This window comes from Microtus pennsylvanicus, chromosome 8, assembly GCF_037038515.1.
Source record: "Microtus pennsylvanicus isolate mMicPen1 chromosome 8, mMicPen1.hap1, whole genome shotgun sequence".
Taxonomy (NCBI): Eukaryota; Metazoa; Chordata; class Mammalia; order Rodentia; family Cricetidae; genus Microtus; species Microtus pennsylvanicus.
In genome coordinates this window covers 67615276-67635876 of record NC_134586.1, presented here as the reverse complement: position 1 = coordinate 67635876, position 20601 = coordinate 67615276, and the positions used below count along the sequence as shown (strand labels likewise).

At 38.9% G+C, this 20601-nt stretch overlaps 1 protein-coding gene and 1 long non-coding RNA gene across 2 annotated transcripts; one reads left to right on the top strand and one right to left on the bottom strand.

Moving 5' to 3' along the window:
- The first annotated feature begins 224 nt into the window (after window positions 1–224).
- Window positions 225–6573, top strand: LOC142855564 (uncharacterized). The gene is made up of 3 exons (XR_012911525.1): window positions 225–268; window positions 1575–1673; window positions 6357–6573. It is a non-coding gene; the product is annotated as an uncharacterized LOC142855564 (long non-coding RNA).
- A 10286-nt stretch (window positions 6574–16859) lies between these two features.
- Reg3g (regenerating family member 3 gamma) lies at window positions 16860–19493 on the bottom strand. The gene is made up of 6 exons (XM_075982036.1): window positions 19426–19493; window positions 19035–19115; window positions 18359–18477; window positions 18033–18170; window positions 17334–17457; window positions 16860–17128 (listed from the first exon to the last, which is right to left on the bottom strand). The coding sequence occupies exons 2-6, from the start codon at window positions 19108–19110 to the stop codon at window positions 17061–17063; spliced, it is 525 nt and encodes a 174-aa protein (XP_075838151.1). The 5' UTR covers window positions 19111–19115; window positions 19426–19493; the 3' UTR covers window positions 16860–17060.
- Window positions 19494–20601: the final 1108 nt, after the last annotated feature.

The window sequence follows — 20601 nt, the reverse complement described above, 5'->3', positions numbered from 1 at the left end:
TTCTGGGAAAGCAAAGAAATAGTCTTTAGCCTGGGAAGTTCGCCAGCCTAGGTGCGGGAAAAGGACCCCATCTGTGATAGTTCCCAGAGTGTATCAGAACGGAGCTGTTACTATTGCCAGAGTTTGCGTTTCAGTGTCCAATGAAAATGTTCTGACATTTCTTGCCACTCCCATTCTTCACCTGCCCTAGAGTTTCTATTCAACCCTGTTGTATATGAAAGACCTCCCTCTTCCTAGCCCGACATGATATCTTGATCTCAGTCTGCAGGTAAGTACTTTTTGTAGGTAGGCACCTGTAACATAAGTTATTCCTCATCTACGTGGGGAAAGTAAAAAGGTATTTTTTTTCAAACCAAAGCCTTGGTTCTATTATAAATATATTGATTTACATGCTTTAGAAACTTGCAATTATACCGATTTTCATTTAATTCTCTTCTAACCCCATACATATCAGAACACATAGAGCAGGTCACACTTATAAAAAGGTAATTTTTATACAGAAGCTGCTAACAAGGATGCAGCAACAGAGCCAGAGCTGCCTTTGAGATTCAGGGTTTATCTTATCCCCTGAAGAGAAATATTTGAGCAGTCTGGGACTCAGATGGCCTTCACCCACCAAGAAATGGAGAGCAGAGAGTCCTTGCAAAAGATCAAGTGTGCTCTGTTCATTCCAGAATTTTAGTTTCTGTGTTATTTAGTAGAGATTGTTAATTTGCTTCCTAAACAAAAGACAGTCTACTGTTCAATATGGCTAAGAGCATAGCCTACTTCATCCTGGTCTCATGCCTGATCTACCTGTCTCCAAGTCAACATTTGCTCTTTTCCTAGAACTTCTATTCTGAAACTATCGTTGCATGCTTACCACCTGATGTACCTGGAGAAAGGCAGAGGCAATGTCAGTCACGGCTTGATCTTTACTACTGTTCTAATTCCATCTCTCCTTGGGATTTTGATCCTACTGCACGTACTGGCTTTGGGGGAGCCTAGGCAGTTTGGATGCTCACTTTACTAGACCTGAATGGAGGTGGGTGGTCCTTGGACTTCCCACAGGTCAGGGAACCCTGATTGCTCTTTGGGCTGACGAGGGAGGGGGACTTGATTGGGGGAGAGGGAGGGAAATGGGAGGCGGTGGCGGGGAAGAGACAGAAATCTTTAATAAATAAATAAATTTAAAAAAATCTAGGAACCATTTTCTGTAATGAGTGTTTATAAATTCTGTAAAATTGAAAAACTTGCATGCTTGTGGTACAGAGGAAGAACTATTCAATTAAAAGAGGAGCTGAGGTCAGGAGGTGGTGGTACATGCCTTTAGTCCCAGCATTTGGGAAGAAGAGGTAGGCAGATCTCTGAGTTCAAGACCATTCTTGAGCAGGGCAAATTCCAGGACAGAAAAAGCCTGTCTTGAAAAACAAAACAAAATAAACAAGCAAAAAGTAAAGCTGAGAACAAAAGCCTGGGGAATTTCATGAAATTCGTTAGAGACTGTAGCTTATTCTCCAAACATTTGTTGTTGTTGGTGGTGGTTTCCAAGTGTGCAGTTAAGACAGATTGTTTTAACCCTTTCTGATTTGCAGATCTCCTATTTTACGTGTTGTCTACCAGAAGACCGGAACAGTGGGTTTCTATTTGTCTACAAATCCTGAGGTTGTGTGTATCCCTGACTTCAAACACAGGTCAGAGACAAAGAATCCCCATACTATTTGCCTCTGTTAAGACATGGGATGGAGCTAGGGTGGGGCTTGCGCTAGAGGTAGGGTAATATCATATTTGAGAAATGGAAGACAGTCTCTCTCATTTCTTGTCCTGAACTTTTAGGTTTGGCAGGTCCATGGCTCTTTTTGAATCTCTCAGTCTGATTTTTTCCCATTGGGCTAGTAGGATAAAAGAAATGAGGAGATGACAATCATGATGCAGAGTACCCTTTTGTCTGAAAGACCAAAGACTAAAAGTAACCTGAAAAAATGAGAGGGACATCTAGAGCCTGACCAGAAATTACTATGGAGTCAGAAATTAAACTGAGCCATCCGTCAAAAGTGAGTTAGACTCCTCTTTCTGGACCAGCTTTCCCGCATCACTGGCCTGTGATACCTTTATCTACACTATTTTCTGGAACCCTACACAATTAAATAAAAACACCTTCTCAATGTGGTTTTTCTGAATCAGTAATGTACACTGATGATGCTTATATATCTGGGGTATATGTCATGCTTTCTTTGATAAAGAAACTTTTAAAATTCCATCCACACAATTTGTGTGTTAGTTTATGAGCCCACAGTCATGAAAGATAAATGAATGAATAAAAATTCTACCTAAAATCTATATGTTTGCATGGGCTCATATAAGAATTACTAGTAGTTTGTTACACTCTAGAGTGTCTTGGTACTCTAGAGGGATTCACATAGTTAAACTGTCAAAGGACCATTTTCCTTGCTCAGTTAGACAGATTTAAGCTATAACCAATGTGACAATGTCATGAGCCTTCTTGGGTTTAGAATGTTTAATGAATCAGTGGTAGAAAAAATGAGGGCTGGAAGGCTATAACTGATATTAAATGGCAATCTTTAAACTAATGACTAAATAAATTTATGATGAATGAGGCAAACAAAATATACTGTCCTACTTAATTGCCTTTTTAAATATATAAAATTCTGAAACATTAAGAGTTAGGTTTTTAAAAATTTTTTCAGGGAAACAACTCATTCCCAAACATTGATTATCCTATTGATACATTTAAATATGATTTGTCAAGTCAATACAAAGAAAATATATTTGTCAGTCTGAGTTATAGCCATAACCACAGCACAAGAAAGACAAATACGCAAGCTTTACTTATATTAGAGACAGATAGTTTGAAAACAAAAAGATAGAAAATATATGATTCAAATGTAACCATGATAGCATTGAAATATATGTTCTATGTCAGAATTATTACTTGGAATGGTGTCATAAACCCTAACACTTGGGAAGCTGAGGCAGGAGAATTGGAAGTTACAGGCCAGGTTGAACATGTGAGATTCAAGTCAGCCTGGGATATATAGTAAGGCCTTGTCTAAAGAAAAGCAAAATGCAAAATTGGCTGCTTTTGTCCCTTTGCTATCCTGTGATTTAGGGTTCTCTGGGCCATATGCGTTGGGAATTGAAGTTAGTGTGATATTGATGTTGAGGTGGCTGTTGCTGGTGGGGCCTCTTCATGACTTCCCTTGTCCTCTTTGCCATCCTCTCTAGACTGTCTTTGATGAGGAGGGCATGGAGGCTAAAAACTGCAGGCCCTTTTCCACCTTGTCTGTGGGTCAGAGAGTTTAGAAACTGACAGGCATAATTGCAATGCCTAACTCAGGAGGTAGTTTCCTGGCTCTTTTGATATTAGGATAGCTCAATACCATCCTGATGAGAGGTCAGGCTATGTAAATGTACTTCTGCTCCTTTATTGTAACTATGAGGTCACCTAGGGAAGGGCAGTGATTTAGGGCACCTTAGCTACCTAGAGGACATAATGCTAATGATTTGATGTCTCTGAGTGATAAGGCCATTGACCGTGTGAGTTATCCTTTGTATCATGATAATTAAAGTCTTTTGTTATCTTCTCCCCCCAATTTATATTGGGTATAAAAGCTGGGGGATAAAAACAGGGGTGATTTTTAGGATTTCAGTAATCCCTGGAATACCCTCCCTGTACTGTTTATGGTTCCTGTCTTATTATTCTATGTGTCTTCATATCATTACTTATATTTCTTCAATTCCCTTGTCCCTACCCTGGTAAGAGATGATTTTGTCGAGGCCAATCCCCGACAGGCGGACCCCTGCAGAATCATGGTCCCTAATCCCAATACATACTCTGTCTCACCTTGCTCTCCTGCACCCTGATTGCCATCACTCTCCAACACTTCTTGCACAGAGTTGGAATACTACGGTCAATGCCCATAGGGCCTCCATATATAGTAAGGTACCTTTGCCTGCCATGGGACCTGGGTTGCTGGCCCTATCCTTTGGGAGCACTTCAGATCCATTTTTCTTCTCTCGACTCTCACTATTCTGGAAGTTTTGCTGGTAATTGCATGGAGGACACCTATGATGTGGATAAAATCTAAAATAGTTATGGTTTGCTGTGTATTTACTACCTTTAACTGGAACTCCACTTGTAACATTTGCTGCCTCTGCACCGTTTTCTCCTTCAACAACATCAGACTCCACAGTCTCTCCATCTATGCTGCAAAGGTGCTTCCTGGGATTGTCCTTCTTTAAGGTAGTCTGGAGTACAAATGTCTTCCTTGATGTCATTCCTGTTGATGTAACTATATTCATTCCTTACAATGAACAATTTTACTATTCTACAAACCTTCACTGCAATGACCTTCTTGTCCCTGCTAATGGATTTGGTCAATGTGATGCCCTCCAGGGCTTCCACTACCCACTGTTGCTACTAGTAGAGCAGACTTACTGGGGGCAAGTGGGTGTGGTGGGCAGGTGCAATGGGGTGGGAGAGAAAGAGGCTGGTGTTGCTGATTCTCAACCTTGTTTTTTCTCATAGTTGCAGTCTTAATGACTAGGGTCAGCAGGTGAGGACCTTGGTAGGTTAATGGTCCTCATTGATTGTCCATATCTAAGTGTCCGCATCTTAGTGGTCCATATCTAAATACATACATATGTGAATAACACTAAATAAATCCAGCAGACTGTACACAATACATACACACACACATACACACAGACTTCTTGAATAGTAATTGAAGAAGAAATAATGAATTTGATAATGCGCGAAACAATCCCACATCAGTTTGGATTTAAAGGGGTATTTATTTTAGGGGAAAAACTTACAGAACATCGAAAGCCAGGAAAGGAGCAGGAGCCAGAAGCAAGAAGAGCAAGCAGAGGGCTGCCGTTCTTTTTTAAAGAGCAATAGACCATGCCCAGTGAGCTGGTATTTCAGTGGCTATTGGCTGTACTGATGTATCAAAAGTTCCATAATCTTAGTTTTGGGGGGGAGGTTGGTGGAAACTGACAGGTCAATCATAAATTTCCTACCATGAATAAAAGCGTCTATAGAAATATTGATTAGAATAGAACAATATTGATAACAAAGAATATCATTGGAGAACTTTCAGTTCTGTATTTCAATATTTCATATAAAGTGACTCCAATTAAGGCTGTGTTAAACCAATCATGATATCAGAGTCATAAATCTGGGTTCAGAAGTAATTATTTATACAAGCATCCTGTGAGAAATCTATGTGAAAGAATATTAGTTAGCAAATGGACTGAAAGTAATTCATCTAAAAATATTAAATTAAGTCTTTTTCTTATGTTATACTTGCAAATTAGCTGAAAAGGCTTCATAGACTTAAATTGAAAGGTTGAAAGTATCAAATCCTTAGGGAAAAAAACACACACACACAAGTTAGAGTTGGAAAGATGACTCAGTGGCTAACAGCTGTTGTTGCTCTTCCAGAGGACCTGAGTTTAATACCTTGCACCCATGTCGGGTACCTTACAATCTCCTGTATCTCCAGTTCTAGGGAATCGGATACTTCAGGCTTTTATAGGTACCTGGACTCTTGGGCACATATCTATAAGATATCTGTGGAGAGAAGCATAAACATAAATAAAAATAATAAGAATATTTTAAAATAAATAAGTAACTATGACTTTGGATGGGGCAATTATGTCATGATAATACCATCTAAAACAAAGTAAAAGAAATATATCTAAATACATGGGATTCCACAACATTTAATAATTTAATATCTGAGATGATGGAATCACAAAAGTAAAAATCTGACACAGCAAGTCAGAAAGCTTGTTGTGAGAGATTTAATTACACTGTGTAAAGATATTCCACTGTGGTTGGTTTAATAAAAAGCTAAATGGCTAATAGCTAGGCAGGAGATACAGCAGAGTAAAGTAATATAAAGAAATAAGCCATGTAAGAATAGACAACTATTGATTGATAATTAACATTGGGTGATAACTGCTGAGAGACATTGTAATGTTGAAGGAACTGCTGAATTAATCCAGCCTTTAGGGATGTCTTAATTTCAAACTGCAAAGCAGAAAAAGTGTTGCTTTGGGGAAGAGGCTATGTTATTGTTTCTACAGAACATGAAATGCTGCAGTGGATTCATTCAAGATTGATAGACACCAGGTTTGATTGGGGGAAGAACCCCTAAAAATCTAGGTTAGATTTAAATCTAGGTTAGACATGAAGAAATAAACCTAGGAAATCTACAAGACAGGTGACATATTTTACCTGTTCAAAGAAGAAACAAAAAAATTTTCATTGGCTGGTTTGTGCACAAAACACAGTCCATACTTGTGTTAATGAAGATATGTATGTTACCTTTGAAAATTTGTGTTTTCAGGCAGGGGACCAGAAACCAGTGAAAATGGATGACCCACGTGATCCAGCATCTTAGAGCACATCTGTTGCAGTTTCCTCAAAGTTCTACATCCAGAACAAATTCAAGGTTGTTGATTGAGATGGTCCAGTCACACAGACTATTCTAGTCATGATTACAGAGAAGACTTGTACTGTACCATTGTATAGAGACTAGATAATAAATGTTAAGGCTACTTTTGATGGGACTTGACCAAGAGTGGTTTGCCTTTATGGTTTGGGAGCCTAATGTACACAAACCTGCACGATTTTACCAATGAATGCAATTTGTCAAATTATGTGCAACAAGCTCTAAAAAATATTCCTCATGACATATCGGTAATCCCGTATATGGATGATATCTTACTGGTCCACCCACTCTCCAGCATAAGTTGTCATAAGTGTTTTTGATCTTGGTCACTCTAAAGATGCCTAGGTAGTTTTTCCCCCAGTCATAATGAATGATGCTAACTTTTTCCATAGTAGTTTAAAATCTCTATTTTTATAAAATAGACAAACAGAAAAATCATAAGAAGTTGATAGTGACAGTTTATATAGAAAGAAGTCTAAAGGAGACATTGAGATTTCATCATTCTTGATTTTATAATCTGTAGTCAGATCAGAAGCCCTGATATTGAAAACCTTGGCTAGCCACTTAATTGTGTTGTACTTTGTATCCCATGGTGCATGAAAATAGGCAGTGGTAAGTAGTAATATTTGCTACATAGGTTTTATTTGGTGATTATATACATTAATGCATGTGGAGGTTTCATAAAATGTCAAGCACCAGGTCAAGTTTCAATAAATGTTGGCTATTGTTACTTTTTAAGAGCAATAATGGTCTAAAGTAATAAGCCAAGAGAACTGTCTATTTAAATTTTGGAACCTTAAGCTATTTCTTTAATAAAAACATCTGCCAATGAACAGTTTTAGTGAGGAAGGAGATACTCCAGTTAATAGGTAACAGGTCTATCGCTGTGGGGTAGCTGTAGCAGCAGAAAGGGAAGGTATGCTGACAGGAGCATCAGGTGTCACCATGCATCAGCAGCCAGGAATCAAGAGAGTGAACAGGAAATGGGACCACGTTATAAAACCTCCAGATCTGTCCCCTCTGATCCACCTACAAAATTTTATACAATTTTCTGAAACAGCATCATTCACTGGAGACCAACCATTCAGAAGCCTAAAACGTCATCATGGGAAGAAATGCATTCCAAAGTGAAAGGCATGTTTGTGACATGAGGCCTGTAGAGGCAGAATTAGAAACAGATGCTCTCTACTGATGGGTGAATGTTTTGATAATTAGCTGATTTTATTTTTAGTTGAAAATAACATAGTGTCTACTCCTTCAGGAATATAATTTTTTTTTTTGTAACATAGCACAGATTAGGTCCAAGAATCACAACCTGAGGGGGAAGGACATTTTTATGTAGAATCATGGCACTCTAGCAGGGAGAGTTTGAAAAGCACAAATGTTTCTCACTTGAAGGTGACAGGAAACTGATTTGTGAAAGGGTATCCGGAGAGAGGTCTACTGGCAGCCCAGTCAATGAGGAGAGGCATCTTTGATATTTCTGTTTTTGTATAAGGAATGTTTCCACACTGCCACTAGACCCTGGAGTTCTAGATCTTCTAGATATCCTGGAACTATTTTTAGGCTTTGGATGCCAGTCCTTAGTTTTAGACTTTTGATGCAACTCCTTATTTCAGATACAAAATAGTTTTTCTCTTATTCCAATAAAAGTCTAAAGGGAATATATTTATAGTGGAAGGAGAGGGATGCTTAGGGAACAGTAGCAAAGCTTTCTGAGAGCAAAGTGCCAGTGACTTTTGTCTAACACACCAACCAGTTTTCTACCTGAGAGAATCTGGAGGTTTCCAAACACTATAGAAACTTGGTGGTGGGACACAAATGCTTTCATATCTAAGGAACAATAAACAGCTTGTGTCTACTTTGAAACACATTCAATTACTGCTGTTTCCCTGCCAGAGGACAGTTCATTTAGAGCTCTGTGGTTTTGGGAGCTGTGAGCTTAAGGCTGGCACAACTATTGTGCCAGTTGTTCACACTTCCTACTGAGATCTAAAGAGTAGCTGGGATCCCCTCAAAAACATCTCTGGCTTCTCTGTGTTGGTGAGTCTTCCTGGGTTTTACTCAAGGATGGGCTGGCACGGCTGGGTGGAAAAGCAGATGGGATAAGGTCTGCAGAGCTCAGATTATGCCAGTTGATGGGGGAGGAGGGGTGTGGAGAGTGCCAGCAATTTAAATGGTGACATACTGCATTTCGTAGGCTGTTAGCATGCACACATTGTGTTTAATTTACAGTTTTTGCAAGTTCACAAGCATATGCTCTGTCACTTCTTGTTGTCTTCATGGTAAGCTATTATGTACTTTAATGAAATCTTATGTCTTCTCTGAGCGACTCTTGCTTGTAATCATCAGATTAACACCATATGTTAACTCCACCCCTTTTTCCCATGCCAGTCATCCTCTAGACCTCCCTACAAACTATGCATTATAGAGACACAAAGGAAATGTGAGGCTGACCTGAGACCTCTAGTGGGAACTCAGTAGGGAGTTGGGCCAGAGAAAGGATTGACCAGCAAAAAATCCAACCGGGCCATAATCAGAGTAGAGAGAAAGTAAATATTCATAGGAGATGCTCTGTAAGCCAGAAGCTTGAAGTGGAATGATCACAGAAGGCAGAGAGACCTGGGGACTGAACCCAAAGAAACAGAGAATAATCCAATGGTGCCTCTAGCAGGAATTTCCATTGTCCATGCCAGAGAACCAGTGAATTGCAATTGAGTTCCAGGTGTCAGCCTACCAGAACAGTATCCTTTGATGGGCCATTCTCATTTAAGCAAGACCACAAGACTGCAGACCCCTGAATGTCATTTCCTTCTGCTGTGCCTTTGCATTTTGGCTCAGCTCTCTTTCTCTTGTTTCTAGAATGGTACGAGGAGATGTAGAAAAATCTCCACTGCCTGTGTTTATCTCTTGGAAACATCTGTTCTACTGGGCATTTTTACCTGTAGATTGTCAAGAAGATGACCCCTCCCTAAGCTGCACTGTCTAATTTGATAATAATAATAGTTTATAGAGTTTTGTTGAATAACCCAGCCAGAGTCTGTGAGTTTCACCTTAGAAGCTGCATGGATTGTAGCTCAAGCTAATGACTAAGAGTTGAATCCCAGGAGCCCAGCTACTTTAAATTCTTTTAACCTTAATGTTGGGAGATCTTTTAACAGGTCATTGAGTGCATCACAGCTAAAACAAAGCTTTGAAAATAACAAAGTTAGACTAAGATGTTTTTACTAAATAACTTTAAGGTGAAAAACCCAAGAAGACATTCTGAAGTTTTAGAAAGGCACATAGATGAATGCAAGACTCTTTAAGGTCAGGGAGCAAGAACAAAGAGGTCCTATTATTACTGGATGGTGTACTTTCCTTGCAAGGCTTGGTTGATGACCAAAGGTGATGATTAATTCCTAGTAACCTATTTCTTCCATCAATCTCCTGACACAAAAATCTATTGATGAATGACTTTTTCGTGTATAAAAGTTTAGGTTTGCGATTCCTTTTAGATTCCTTAAAAGATTACCTTTCAAGATACGTAATAAAGTAATTTGCCCTTTAAATGCAGACTACTGGTAAAAGACCTGACAAGAACACCTTCCTTGCCCACATCTGTAACAAGTTGTATGAGGGTTTTTGAGATAATTTGTTTTTTTTTTTTTGCCTGCAATACATAAAATGTTTAATCATGTGAGGGAGATGGAAAGCATGTTTTTAACCTATAATCATTCCCCCCCCAAAAAAATAGAAATTAAATGCAACTGTTTTGACTCTTGTACTGCCTGGAATATTCTGTTGGGATATACAAGCTGTGAAAAGGCTTGGGAGGAGAGAGAGACAGAGTGAGAGAGAGAGAGAGAGAGAGAGAGAGAGAGAGAGAGAGAGAGAGAGAGAGAGAGAGAAGAAAAAGAGAGAATGAAGAAGGAAATCACTAAGAGAGTTTGAGAGTGCTTTTTTCCTAACCTCCTTCAGATAGAAAAGTCTAACCTCGCTGACTTTGTGGGTTCCTTTTAAACCCCTTGTGCTTCTGGAGGCTATCCTCCCAGACAGCAGTACTCACATACTTCGAGCAATGTGAGAATATGAAGTTGCATGTAAGCAACAACCACTGAAATTTGATTGTTTCCACTGTGGAAATTCTCCAGAAACTTCATTGAGAATCTTTGCAACCCTTTCTGCATTCCAAATTCTATCAACATACCACTGTCATAGCCAGGGCACTAGGCACAGAAGGCTGAGAAAGAGGCTGTAGTGACTTCACAGTTAGGCGTTTATGGCAGAATTTCTGACAGCATCATTTCACAGGCCCTATGAACAGCACCAAGCTATTTCTGAATATCAAGGTGGGCACAGATTCTCTAGGAAATCATACAACTTGGTAGTTATAAGAAACCTGCAAACTCTAGGTTTTCACGCATTCTTTTGAAAGACTATAAATGAATTTATAAGGCCCCTCAACCCTAAGACATTTTTCTAAAACCTTACACTCACTCTATTTTGGAAAAAAGACAGTCGCCCACACACACACATGCTGGACTGCTCATCCTCCTGTGTCCTTGTGAATAATCTTCAAACATAACTCCATTCTGGGAATTGAGGCAAAGACAACCCACAGATGTTGACTCAGTTCCTGATGTATTGATTTAGTCACTAGAACAAGGTCAGGAAGACCAAAGAGATGCTCTCCCTTATCACCTGACCACGCAACTATTCTCCTGCCCTGGAATAGACCAATTATTGCTAGTAACCCTTTGAATAAGCCAATCCAATAAGTTGGAAAACAACCTACAGTTTCCCCCCTTGTGTCTGTGGCTTTTTGCTTTAAAAGATGGACTGTAACAGCTATCAGATGTCCTTCATATCCCGAACCTGAAGGGCCCTGTCATGACAGAATAAAAATCCTCTTGCTTTTGCATCAATTGCACCTGTGTGAGTGATGTCTGGAGCAACTCCTCCCTGATGTTTGGACATCTAGTCCAACACTTTCAAATTGCTTTCTGCAACACATTCCTGGTTCTTTACTTAATTTTGGGCTCACTCTATGAAGACCATGTTTTTTTTTTTATTTACTTACTGTGTACTTTGGAAAGTTTTCAACTCAATTCTGTGAAATGACCTACAACTCAATCTCAGATGGAATAGAAACATATTAAATATATTTAATTTGCTAATATCTCTCCAGTTCCTTCTTTCCTACAAACAGCAGATTCATTTTTTTTCTTTTTCTTTTTTTTAACTTTTTTTTTTCTCCAAAACTACAATGTGTGTTGGCCTAACTGATGTGGGATTCCCTTCAGTATGCTGTGAATAACATTGGTTAATAAAGGAACTGGCTTGGCCAGATAGGATAGAACAGAGTTAGGCAGGGAACACTAAACTGAATGCTGGGAGACAGAAGGAAAAGTTAGAGAGAAGCCATGGAACCATCAGCAGAGACAGATGTGCTGAAACATTGCTGGTAGACCATAAACTCATGGTGGTGCACAGATTAATGGAGAGGGGTTAAATTAAGATGTAAGAGTTAGCAAATAAGAAGCTAGAACTAATGGGCCAAGCAGTGATTTAAATAATATAGCTTCTGTGTGATTATTTCAGGAGTCTGGGTTGCCAGAAAACAAACTAGCAGCCATCCTTACAACACCTAACTCTCCCTCTACTCATAGTTTATTTAATTCATCTATAGTTACCTCAAAGATTCTGTGTAACTTTGAGCAGTTTTCACACATTTAACTGCTATTCAGAATAAGACATTTTTATTAGCTGGAAATGCTGTAGTTCAGAGGTTGATTGGTTGCCTGGTATGCACAATGCCTTGAGATTAATTTCCAGCATAGAAAAATATTTCACAAAAAAGTATTTACTATGTTCAGCAAGTCCGGTTTTATCCCATGCTTTTTCAGACCCAGGCCAGCTGGCCTTAGTGGGTTCCCGATAGAACATCCCCATTGTCTCAGTGTGTGGGTGCACCCCTCGTGGTCCTGAGTTCCTCGCTCGTGCTCTCTCTCCTTCTGCTCCTGATTTGGACCTTGAGATTGAGATTTCTGTCCGGTGCTCCAATGTGGGTCTCTGTCTCTGTCTCCTTTCATCGCCTGATGAAGCTTAATATTCAGGAGGATGCCTATATGTTTGTCTTTGGATTCACCTTCTTATTTAGCTTCTCTAGGATCGTGAATTAAAAGCCATGGGATAAAACCGGACTTGCTGAACATAGGGGACAATGAGGACTACTGAGAACTCAAGAACAATGGCAATGGGTTTTGATCCTACTGCACATACTGGCTTTGTAAGAGCCTAGGCAGTTTGGATGCTCACCTTACTAGATCTGGATGGAGGTGGGTGGTCCTTGGACTTCCCACAGGTCAGGGAACCCTGATTGCCCTTCGAGCTGATGAGGGAGGGGGACTTGATCGGGGGAGGGGGAGGGAAATGGGAGGTGGTGGCGGGGAGGAGGCAGAAATCTTTAATAAATAAATAAATTAAATAATAAAAAAGTATTTACTGCCAGAAACATAATTTTATATCATTATTATTCATGTGTGCACAAATAATTATAATAAAAATTGTATTAAAATATTTCTGCAACTTTACTCAATACAATATGGCATTTTATATTGTTACCTTTATAGTTAGACATTTATATTAGTTATTATTCACAGAATTGACTTAAAAGTTTTAATCACTATTAAGCTAAAATCCACACCTTACAAGGCACTGTTTTAGATTATTATTAGCACTTTATTTCCTATTTGGTCTATGTATTGAGCATTTATATAAAATTATGGTATCAGTTGTACATAAAAGATGCCCTATGCCCAAATAACTGGCAAAACTTTATTCCTTCCTTATATCTTCAGGGCATACGTAATTTCACAATTTCACAGTAACATAGCTTTCACTTGTAGCATCACTCACATATGGTTTTTTTGGTTAGATGACTAGAAATTCAGGTATACTATAGATTTTTTCAAATTAATTAATTAATTAATTTTAAATGGCCTTTTCTCATTTTCCATACCCATCCCAGTTCCCACTCGGTCCTCTCCTCCCACTCCCCCCATCTTCTACCCATCCCACTCCCATCCACTCCTCAGAGAGCATAAGGCTGGAGTCAAAAAAAGTCTGCCACAGCACTCTGAGGCAGGACCAAGGGCCTCCCTGCTATATTTAGGCTGAGCAAAGTATCTCTCCAAAAAGAATGCACTCGAAAAAGTCAGTTCAAGTACTAGGCATAAATCTTCGTCCCACTGCTAGTGGCCCCACAAACTGCCCAAACCACATATCTGTCACCCACATTTAGAGGGCCTAGTTTGTCAGTCCAGAGTCAGTGAGCTCCCACTCACGCAGGCTCAGGTCAGCTGTTTCTGTGAGTATCCCCACCATGGGTTTGACCCCTTTGCTCATGGTATGCTTCTCTATTTCTTCAACTGGTCTCCAAAATCTCAGCCCAGATTTTTTAAAAATGATAACTAATTCTATTTTGTTAATATTTTTCTAGGGGTTCCACATATGCAAACTCAGGGATTTTTAGTCTTACCACTTCTCTGTTTATTTTGAATTTTCATTGCTTTCTTCCTCTTATTTTCTCAGGAGTGAGCATGGATTAAACTCACAGTGCTTCTCAACCTGTGGGTTGCAACCTCTTTGGAATCGAACAACCCTTTCTCAGGGATGACTAAGATCATCAGAAAACAAAGATATTTACATTAGGATTAATAACTGTATTAATTGTAGATATGAAGTAGTAACAAAAATAATTTCATGGTTGGTGGGTGGGGGTCACCACAACATGAGAAACAGTATTAAAAGGTTATAGTATTAGGAAGATTGAGAACCATTGGATTTATATTTTATTAAGCTATACACTTTTTCTGCTCCCCTTCCTTCTTCCCCTCTCCCCTTCTATCCTCTCTTGTGATCCACTACACTCCCAATATATTCAGATCTTGTCTTTTTCACTTTCCTATGCAGATTCATGTATATCTCTCTTCGGGTTCTCTTTGTTTTCTAGGTACTTTGAGGTACTGTAGACTGGTTTTTCTTTGCTTTATGTCTAAAAGCTACTTCTAAGTAAGTAATGCTATATTTGTTCTTCTGGATCTGAGATACTTCACTCAGGATGTTCTTTTTTTCTAATTCCATTCATTTGTTGGCAAATTTCAAGATATCATTGTTTTTTTTTCCACTGTGTAGTACTCCCATGTATAAATGTACCACATTTTCTTTATCCATTCTTCAGTTGAGGGGCATCTAGGTTACTGCCAGGTTCTGGCTATTACTAATAATAGTGCTATGAACATGTTTGAGCATAAGATTAAAGATTTTATATCCTTATTCTTTTCTAATGTTATCATTCATTGTTATCAGTTTCTCATTAAACACCGGGTTAAAAGTACATTTTGTGCTTTAATATGTTGTATATTTGTTTTTTAAAATGATTTCTGCTTTTTATGACTTCTCTTTTCCATGTATTATTTAGAAGTGTCTAGTTGCATCTCCAAAATTTTGAGATTGTTCTATTATGTTTCTGGTTTGGGCTTGAATTTTAATTCCATTGATATCTGATAAAAATATATTGTATCATTTATCCTATTTCATACTTATCTATAATGTGACCTATTTTGGTAGCTATTCCATTTGAATTTTTAAAGAATGTGTATTATATAGCTGGTTTAAGTATTCTTTCTTTACTGGGTCTTACACTGTAGCTAGGGTTGCTTTATAATTCTCTGCATATCTGAGGGAAGCCTTGAATTCACAGTAACCCTCTTGTCTCAGCTTCCTGACTCCTGAGATTATAGGTATGTGCCACCACACCAAACCTGACTGTTGTCCAAGGTTTTCTGTCCCATTAGGTCCCACAGCTGTTTAGTCCCAAAGAAATCACACAGAGGTCTACAGTAATTATAAACTGATTAGCCCACTAGTTCAGGCTTCTTATTAACTCTTATAACTTATATTAACCCATTATTCTTGTCTATTTTAGCCACATGGTTCAGTATTTTATTCAGCCAGGCAGTCACATCTTGCTTCTTCTGTGGCGGGGTCAGGACTGCAGAGGAATGAGCTTCCTTCTTCCCAGAATTCTCCTGTTCTCATTGACCCGTTTGTATTTGCTGTCTTGTTGTCCCACCTATACTTCCTGTCTGGCTTCTGTCCAATCAGCTTTTATTTAAAATATAATTGACAGGATACATACCATTGTCCCACAGCACCTGGCTGGAGTATTCTCTAAAGATCAAGCAGATTAAGGTGACTGAGTGTGCTGGTCAAGTTAACTATTTCCTTCTACAAATTTTGCCAGCTGATCTATAAATTACTAAAAGATAATGATGTTAAAATCTTGAGTTTCTCCCAACTTTAAATGGTTAAGCTTAATTTTTTTATTTTTATTTTTTCAAGTTTGTAAGGATTCAAAACATTTGTATTCAATAGTAAATACTACTGGAATATTTTTCTGAGCTATGAATAATCTATGATATTCTAAGAATGCCTAATAGTGGCAAGTAAATCACCATGAGAACAGTAAACAATGATCACTTTAAAACATGCTCTATTTGGCTAATCTAAGGTTAAAAACCTATATGGTAAGTAACCTATGTGTTTAGTAATCTATATGGTAAGTAACCTATAGGTTACTTGACATATGGATAGGCTAGATGAAGTAAGATCATTTTGAACTACTATGTTAGCAACTTACAGTGCTTGTACCAGAACCAGCCTTACCATGGGTCAAAGATCTGAAGTGGCTGTTTATTTCCACTGTGGTTTTGAAAGTCTTTGTCACATTGATTTGCAGTTTTGTTCTCAGGCACATACTTTTTAAAAAACTGAGAAATTTTAAGGTTTTTCAAATGGTTCTCTTTATTCTTGATAATGTTTTATTTTCTGAAATAGAACTTGGCTAAAGTTAACATAGTTATTCCTTTATTTTTTTCTAATAATACTATTACCTACCTTTCTCATTTTTTATTTTTAACAGATTTATTTGTATTTAAAATGATATAGGTGTATAAACACATATTCTTTGGTTTTGTTGCTTTTATTGCTTGGGTTCATTATGATACTTTTACATATGAATGCCATGTATTTTGTATGAAGCCCCCATTTCTCATCTCCTTCTCACTATCATCCATCGTCTTCCTCCTTTCTATTTACTACCATTTACTTTCATATTTTTGTCTTTAGTATGCATGTGTGACCCAACAGATTTAGTTAGGGCTCCTTACAGATGCATGAAGGATAGCTTAAAGGATCATGAAAACACTTCTTGTGGTTAACAAAGAAAATGTCTCTCCCTTCCCATGATAACTGGATCTTCTTTAAAAATTTAACTCTACTTATCCCTTTCTTTTAGCTGATATGTTTTGTTAATTTACTAAATAAATAGATCACAAAAAATATACATATGAGTTATATATTTATTATTACAGTCTGAGAACTCAGGCATGAGTACATACAGAAGAGTCTCAGATGAAAGTGAAGAAGGGGCAGAAGAGGAGAGAATTGATAGAGGTTAGGATTGGAGAATGTTCCCTTCTTGCATCTGTCTTCACACTTGGGTTCTTGATCATGGTGAGCTACATACTAATCTCAGGGTGCTAACTCTGTCTTCTAGGCTTTGAACTTGCAGACATATTGTAACTCCAAGTCACAATAATTATCTCTCCACTTCAGATATCCTGCAGACACAGAAGAAGCAAAATAAAAGTGTCAGGGGGCATTTTGTAAACTCAGTCTAGGATCCAGGGTCTTTCTGTCATCTTTACCAGTACCTCACTCCAGCAGGACAAGATACAAAGAAAGGAGACATGGAAGGAGACAAGAGATCCAGAATAGCAAAGTGGAAAAACATTGGTTTTCAGAGAGGACTGCCCTCTTTCTTACCTGAGCTTCTTGACAGGCTGCCACAGTAACCGCCTGAAGCACTGGAAGGAACTACCTCCCAGTTGAGGTAATTCATCACATCAGCATTACTCCACTCCCATCCACCTCCATTGGGTTCTTGGCCCTAGAGAGGAGGCAGCCGTGGGAAAATAAGGGCCACTGAAGCTCTGTTTGCATGATTCCTTACTGGGAAGAGCTGATGCCTATGTCCAGTCTCATGGAATTGATCTAGTCCTTCAAATGCTACCCAGGATTCAACCTGGATATCTCCTTCCTATTATCAGATCTTTGCTGATACTCGCGATCTATTTAAACTCAGAAAAAAATAATATGTCCCTTGGTGAACATAGCAAGTTGTGCTTTTGTAAATTTCTCTGAATCACATCTATTCTGTGAAGAATAATTATGGATATTCTCCTCTTTTGGTGTTCCGTCAGAATCAAGGGTACAAACACCCTGAAACTCACAAAAGATAATTCCAAAGCCTCATTTAGGAATTTTGTAAAAGCTGACAATGGTCAGTTGAATATCATGAAGACTAGGAGCCTCAACAGAACCCAGGGATTTCCCTTTGCCCTAGCCGCTATCCAGAGTTTGAGATCTACGTATAATTGGGTCTTTCCTCATAGAAACACAAAGAATGGGCCAGGAAACAAAATCAATGAGAGACAAATTACATGGGAGGAGAGGGTATCTCACCAGTGTTGGGTCATGGAGCCCAATCCACACATATTGGCCACTGTTTGCACTTCTTTTAACCATAGAGGAAACAAAGGAAGCTTCAGATCCACTGAGCACAGACACAAGGTGTCCTGAGGGCCTCTTCTGGCAGGCCAGCTAGGTGAGGAAAGACAGAATAAGTCACAGACTGAGATCTCATGAGTGAATGATGGGCTAATGTAGGTGATAGGGGCTACTGGAAGAAAAACAGGGATTTCATGGAAGCATAGAGAAGGGAGCCCACTTTTTCTGTGACTGACATGCACTTCCCACTGGTTCCCTCCTCTGCAACCTCCAGCACTCACATCTGCATCAAACCAGGATTTAGGAATCTTGAACAAGGCATAGCAATAGGAGCCATAGGCTTGGGAGCCCTTGGGGCAGCTGATTCTTGAAGAGGGGACATCTTCCTTGGCATCTTCCCCTGGAGCAGAAGGAGATAAAGACAGTGGTGGAGTGAAATGAAGAGCTTGGCTTATATGGGTAGATCAACAACGCAAATGTTTATGAAGCCTGTCTTTGGAGATAAAGTCCATAATACAGACTCTCTGTCACCTTTACTTTCTCATTTTGATCTTAAAATTGATGTATTGCATGGGAAACAGTCTTCTTTTAATTTTATTTTTCATTCTTCTCTTATTATCCATAGATCCCAAATTCTAGGCCAACAGTCTATACATTGGCCCATCCACTCCTTCTCTTGTTCAACAGTTCATTAGTGACTGACACACTTTCCTTGTTAAAGTCACCAACTAGAAGTTTCTAGAAAAATAGGAATATCTTTAGTTTCAATAATGAGCTGCTATGAAACCATCTGTCATTAGTGCCTTAGAGGAACGCAGCATGGCAGAGGAGTGGCAGGCAGTGTTTCTGTATGGGAATCTCTTCATCATTGTTGCAGGAGACTCTCCAGAGCCTTCCTCTGCTCCTTAGCTCTGGACACTCATAAGAAATTCAGTTCTAGGAGCAGAAAAATCTTACCTTGCACCTGAGATAAGAGCATCAGGCAGGAGAGTAGCATCCAGGACATGCTGGTGAGAGCTGTGAAAGGCAGCATCTTATCTGAGAGGGAGGAACAACCAGTGTCGTGGTGGGAAATATGATAAGAGTTGATATGTTGAGAGAACCATCCCATTCCTTCTCCTTTGACTAACCCTGTAGAAATTTTTAGATTTGCACCCTATTCCTCTCCTTCTTTGATTCTGAAATGAAAAGAACCCATTTTTCCCCTTCCTCTGAAAACTTTTCAGGAAGCCATTCCTGATTCTCGGAACCCTATACTTGGTGAGGACTGGTACTCTACCATACTTTCTCCTGAGTTATGAGTGGTGAACCACTGCAAGGCTCTCATCATCTTTCAGCTCCTACTTACCTGTCTTGCAGAGATGTGGGATGGTTTGTCAGGGCAGAGATGGCTGTGCTTTTATAACAGGATTTGAGGGAGGGGCATCAGAGTGAATAACTGGAATGCTTATGCAAGTCAGGGAGGTAGGTGGTGCTTGGCACTGACTCCAGGAGGTTCCCATCAAAATCACAAGTTTCTTCCTGGCAAAGACTGTAAACTGCTACATATGGAGCCCTTTCCAGTTAGCTGCCCTGCGCAGTTGTCCGGAGTGGGTGCAGTTTGAACTTTCCCCACCTCCTCCCAGGTACCTTGTTCTGGGAAATTTAAGAAAATGATAAATGCTCTGACACCATTTTCAAAATATTGGAACCTTAAGTTGCTGAGGAAAACAGATATTAACTTTTGCTCCACCAGAAGGAAGTCATACCTGTAGATTCACATGCATGCTTCCTGGTACTTTGTTTTGTGAGATTTAAACTATATTAATAATTTAATGTTTGATTAGTCAGGACTTGTAATTATTGATGATGATGGTGTACTACTTGAAAGAAGAAAGGGAATTTTTAGGCCAAGGTGAAAACCCTGTACCAAAGTTCGTAGGAAGCTTGATAATCTCTTGAGTCAATATTACAGTTGAGGTTTCAAGAAACAGTGGTCAAATAAACTTGCTCTCCTGCTGCTGCTTTGAGGCAAGATTGAGACATAATAAGAACTAGGCTAACAGTAATTCTGAGCTGTGCACCTGATATTCAGAGTAATATCTTCAGCTTTGATTACACACTGATGGGATGTTTAAGATCCTCTCAGGATGGCATTGAAGGTATCATTTTCATAATTGTAGTAAAGAGTGCTATTTTTATGGTACAAAACCTTGTATTTGTGAGGTCAAGAAAATGATGAGTAAATGGTGTGTGCTTTTGCATTAATTCTGCAAGTACAGGCAGAATGAAGATGACATTTCACATTATGACCTTGAACTACACCAAACAATGAAAATAATTAATATTAACAAGCCTCATCCCTTAAATACATACTTTTAAACACTCTCTTTGAATGTATGTTGAAGTCTTCTTCCTGAGGACAAATGATTATCTTGATGAAAAGCAAGTTACCTTCCATAGCTTTCCTTGTAAAATGACTTGACATACATATGGTTTTCAAAACATGTGGGCATTTCCAGAAATGCTTCAGAAATGCTCAAAT

Excerpts from the sequence above, each read along its gene's own strand:
- Reg3g (XM_075982036.1), bottom strand. The coding sequence starts at position 19,110 with ATGCTGCCTTTCACAGCTCTCACCAGCATGTCCTGGATGCTACTCTCC. Across the intron at positions 18,171-18,358 it reads AATCCTGGTTTGATGCAGAT|CTGGCCTGCCAGAAGAGGCC; the intron begins GTGAGTGCTGGA and ends TTCCTCACCTAG. Across the intron at positions 17,129-17,333 it reads CAGCCTGTCAAGAAGCTCAG|GATATCTGAAGTGGAGAGAT; the intron begins GTAAGAAAGAGG and ends CTGTGTCTGCAG.